Raw genomic sequence first — 3,612 nt, 5'->3', positions numbered from 1 at the left:
AATATGGTTTCTTCTGGCTCCAAAAAAACCAAGATGGCGACGTCCATTAAGCCAAACTCGAGGCTTCGAAACAGCAGTTAACAACCCAAAGGGCGACGTCACGACAGTTTGCCACTTGGTGCGCCTGGTTGATTGCACGTCTTCATTCAGTGGGACAATAACTCATGCAAACACTGTTTAGGCCGCATCGGCTAATGAATAACGAGCTCATAAATGTCATCATACATTTACATTTAGCACAGGTCGGACAATGAAATTAGGCAATACCCCCTCAACTGGCATTTTTCATTATACAACGTGAACAACTGCAGAAGAATTATACTTCATGCACGGACCTATATTAAAACAAAAAGCTAAATAAGTCATTTTTTTGTTTTCTAAATCACATTTGACTGGGTTTTATTTACAAAAAGTAGCATATGAAAGACAAACATGGCAATAGGATAAAGGTAAATAGGATAAATATATAAAATACAAGCAAATCTGACAGTAATGTGAACAATATCTTTGTTTACAGTGTATAAAGTCTGAACCGGACACACTGAACATGGGTTCATGTGGGATACAGATGGTCGTCTTGCAGCAGCCCAGGATGCAGCAGATCATCTGTATATATGTCCTCTGTTCTGAGGAGAGAACAGACAGCAGCCATCTTTTTCAACCACACGTGTATGTATGATCGTGTTCTTGTGTCACAGCTGTACAATTAATGTAAGTGAGAAATACTCATCGCATTAGAGGTACAATTAGCATCATTGGTGTAATAAATTCTTGCCGTGCTTACATTACTTCTACGGTGTCTTCAACAGCAACCTCCTCCACCACCTCCACTCCAACCACCAGGTTCGTCCTCACTGCACAAAGCAAACACGAGAATATTGTTGTGTTACATCGACTGTTACTTGAGTGTATTGTGTGTGGGGGGGAGGGGGAGGGGGGGGGGGCATTCAAAAAGTACAAAGATAAGACAGGAAACATCACAGCAACACTCACATCCGTAGTAAACGTATGGAGATCCAGACCAGCAGGGGCCCAGACCTTCTGGTTCCCTCTGCCCATAGACACATACACATCCTTGGGTCTCCATGCCCGGACCCTCCCAGCAGCAACCACCAATCACATGCTGGGATAAGTCTCCCGGGTCACAATCGATCACTGGCGGCCCTGAGGGAGGAGCAGCGGGGCCTCGTCCGGCCAGGCCAGAGCTGCAGGGGATCCCTGAGTGAACGGGGGGATCAGAGATGGACCACTGAGCATCAGCAGCCTGACTGATGACGTCACCTGCAGAGACAGGTGAGAAGCAGAGTTATTGGAGTGGACAGTCCTCTCTACCTGCTGACTGGTGTAGCTATATATTGTCTGGCATGTAAAACAAATTGATCAGTATGTTACTAATCTCTTCATTTTGTTGCCTAATTTTCATATTCATACATGCAAATTTACAGGTAAAAAAATCAGGGCAAACAGTGTATTGACTTGATTTGTTTTTCTATTAATTCAAAGGCTGTTTTTATAAAATACCTGTTTTTTTGTTTAAAATCCTTGTTTTATATGTTTTTTTTTCTGTCATAAATCCTCCAATAACAGCAAATCAAAAATAGCAACAGAAAAACAAAGAGTAGAGTTATCATTGCCAGATTATGTGAGGTCAACCTGGATGCACTGTAGATCAACATGCTTTTCTTTCTGCTAGTTTTATTTAGCACGGTCTTTTTCAACTGTAAACACACATCAGGTGAATGCAGGGTGTTGGCTTAGAGCTGCACGTCGTGGCTGAATCATATGTCAGATCCTTCTGTTTCCTGTACATGCTGATTAGACCTGCTGGGTTTGGACAGGGACTTCAGGCACCAGTCAGCTGCATATACTGGCACACACACACACACACGCAAAAACATGCATTGGAGGACTGATTCAAAGCCAAATTGTTTTGATGAAGCTCTGACGTGTTGCGGCAGCAGGCTGAGAGGAAGTGACACTGAACAACAAGCTCATTTCTCTAACCTTATAGCAGGAGAAGTAAGACACAAAAAATACACACAACAAATTGCAGCCAGTCATGCACAAGCAAAATAGTCAGTCATCTCTAAAAAAAAGTCAAAATTAAAAGTTTTAATTAATTTAATGAGATGAAATTTTAATGTACTTTGTTCATCTGTGAAAGTCTTGCCAAGTTCAGTCTTTACTTGTGGTGCATCAAGAGTTAGCTGCTGAGTAAGTTGCTTTTACTGCTACAACTTGTTTTCACATGTAGATCAATAACCTTAAACCTACTTGTTGTGTAGCAGAAAACAGCATGATGCTCTGCTGCCTCCTCTTCCTCCTCTTCCTCCTCCTCCTCTTCTTGGTGGCTCAGCATGCCTGAGGCGAGGCTCCCTGAGTGTTGAGGAGGGCGACACAGAGGAGGAGGTCCGGGCGACCAAACCCAACAGTCAGGATTCAGTCTGTGCATTTCAGGCTGAGCTCGATCTTCTGTGAGTGAGTGTGTGTGTGTGTGTGTGTGTGTGTGTGGTCAGGGTGGTGAACTGGAGAGTGTCTGACCCGTCCTATTCCTCCCAGCTCTGTCTCTGAAATGAAAGATGGAGAGTTAGAGGACCGGAGTCGGACCCAGCAGGAGCGAGAGTCAGAGAACGAGCTGATTGGGCAGCTTTTATCAGATACTGATGTAATGCATTAAAGGATCATACCTGTGATTTACAAGAATACTTTACACCACCCCTGTGCATTTTTCAGAGCAAGTTCTAGTGTTTCAGATCTATAAATGTGGTGTACTCACTTTTAGGATTGCTACTGACTTTCATTTATTTAACCAAAGTGTAATAAAATCAACTTTCAGGGGCTTGAAGCAATTCAACAAAGTGAACAGCGTGTTTGCTTTTATTTTTGTCAGACTTACATTATCACTTTCTTAATTAGAAGATGCGTTTAGGTCACAGAATATGTGTGGGACTTTATATTATTGTTCAAAACTTGCAACCTGAAATGTCATTTGTAGTTTGCATACACAATAAATTTGTTTACATTTTATTGCATTTTTTTTATTGTACTGATAGTTGTAGTTTGTGGTTATTACAATTTACATATGAGACCACAGTTTATAGTAGGCCTGTGCTTTGCGGATCGTAAAGCCCTAAATTGGGATTTGGGGTTTTAAACATAAAACTGTGTTGTAGATTAACAGTGTGCCATCAGTCATGTGAATTCCAGTCCACCCTATTTATATAACAGTGGGTAGGCTAAATAGCAGAAACACCATAATGTTGTTAATACACTACATAATGTCACAGTATCAACAACATGTCTCTAAAACAGCTTTGAGAAACAGTGAACATTAATGACAATAATAGGATTTACTGCACTGTTACATTAGTTTTATAGATGTACCTATTAAATTGGAATCTGTGTGTTTCTGCATGTCTATTTGTTTTTGTTTTTTTATTTCCTCCGCTACGGATAGCAGGATTACACAAAAAAGTGCCGAGCCGATTTGCGCCGAACTTGTTGGAGGGATGGAGTTTGGACCCGGGAACAACCCTTAAAATTTTGGGACAGATCCGGATCAGTTTGTGTGAATTTGTTAGTTTTTTCTACGAAATCTGGTGTATTTTTTTT

The 3,612-nt window shown here is 41.3% G+C and overlaps 1 protein-coding gene across 2 annotated transcripts; it reads right to left on the bottom strand.

Annotated features, from left to right (window-relative positions):
• Positions 1–171: 171 nt before the first annotated feature.
• On the bottom strand, positions 172–2,831 carry LOC130172120 (uncharacterized). 2 transcript variants are annotated; one of them, XM_056380553.1, is made up of 4 exons: positions 2,275–2,831; positions 994–1,281; positions 785–854; positions 172–621 (listed from the first exon to the last, which is right to left on the bottom strand). In XM_056380553.1, the coding sequence occupies exons 1-4, from the start codon at positions 2,450–2,452 to the stop codon at positions 603–605; spliced, it is 555 nt and encodes a 184-aa protein (XP_056236528.1). In that variant the 5' UTR covers positions 2,453–2,831; the 3' UTR covers positions 172–602. The 2 variants fall into 2 exon arrangements, with proteins under 2 accessions (XP_056236528.1, XP_056236527.1); XM_056380552.1 differs by having other exon boundaries at positions 183–626; positions 2,275–2,827.
• Positions 2,832–3,612: the final 781 nt, after the last annotated feature.

The sequence above is a fragment of the Seriola aureovittata genome, chromosome 7 (assembly GCF_021018895.1).
Source record: "Seriola aureovittata isolate HTS-2021-v1 ecotype China chromosome 7, ASM2101889v1, whole genome shotgun sequence".
Lineage (NCBI taxonomy): Eukaryota > Metazoa > Chordata > Actinopteri > Carangiformes > Carangidae > Seriola > Seriola aureovittata.
The sequence above is the reverse complement of the archived record's forward strand: the minus strand, read 5'-3'. Positions and strand labels throughout refer to the sequence as shown.

Excerpts from the sequence above, each read along its gene's own strand:
- LOC130172120 (XM_056380552.1), bottom strand. The coding sequence starts at position 2,452 with ATGCACAGACTGAATCCTGACTGTTGGGTTTGGTCGCCCGGACCTCCT. Across the intron at positions 1,282-2,274 it reads TGTTTTCTGCTACACAACAA|GTGACGTCATCAGTCAGGCT; the intron begins GTAGGTTTAAGG and ends CTGTCTCTGCAG. Across the intron at positions 627-784 it reads GAAGACACCGTAGAAGTAAT|AACAGAGGACATATATACAG; the intron begins GTAAGCACGGCA and ends TTCTCTCCTCAG.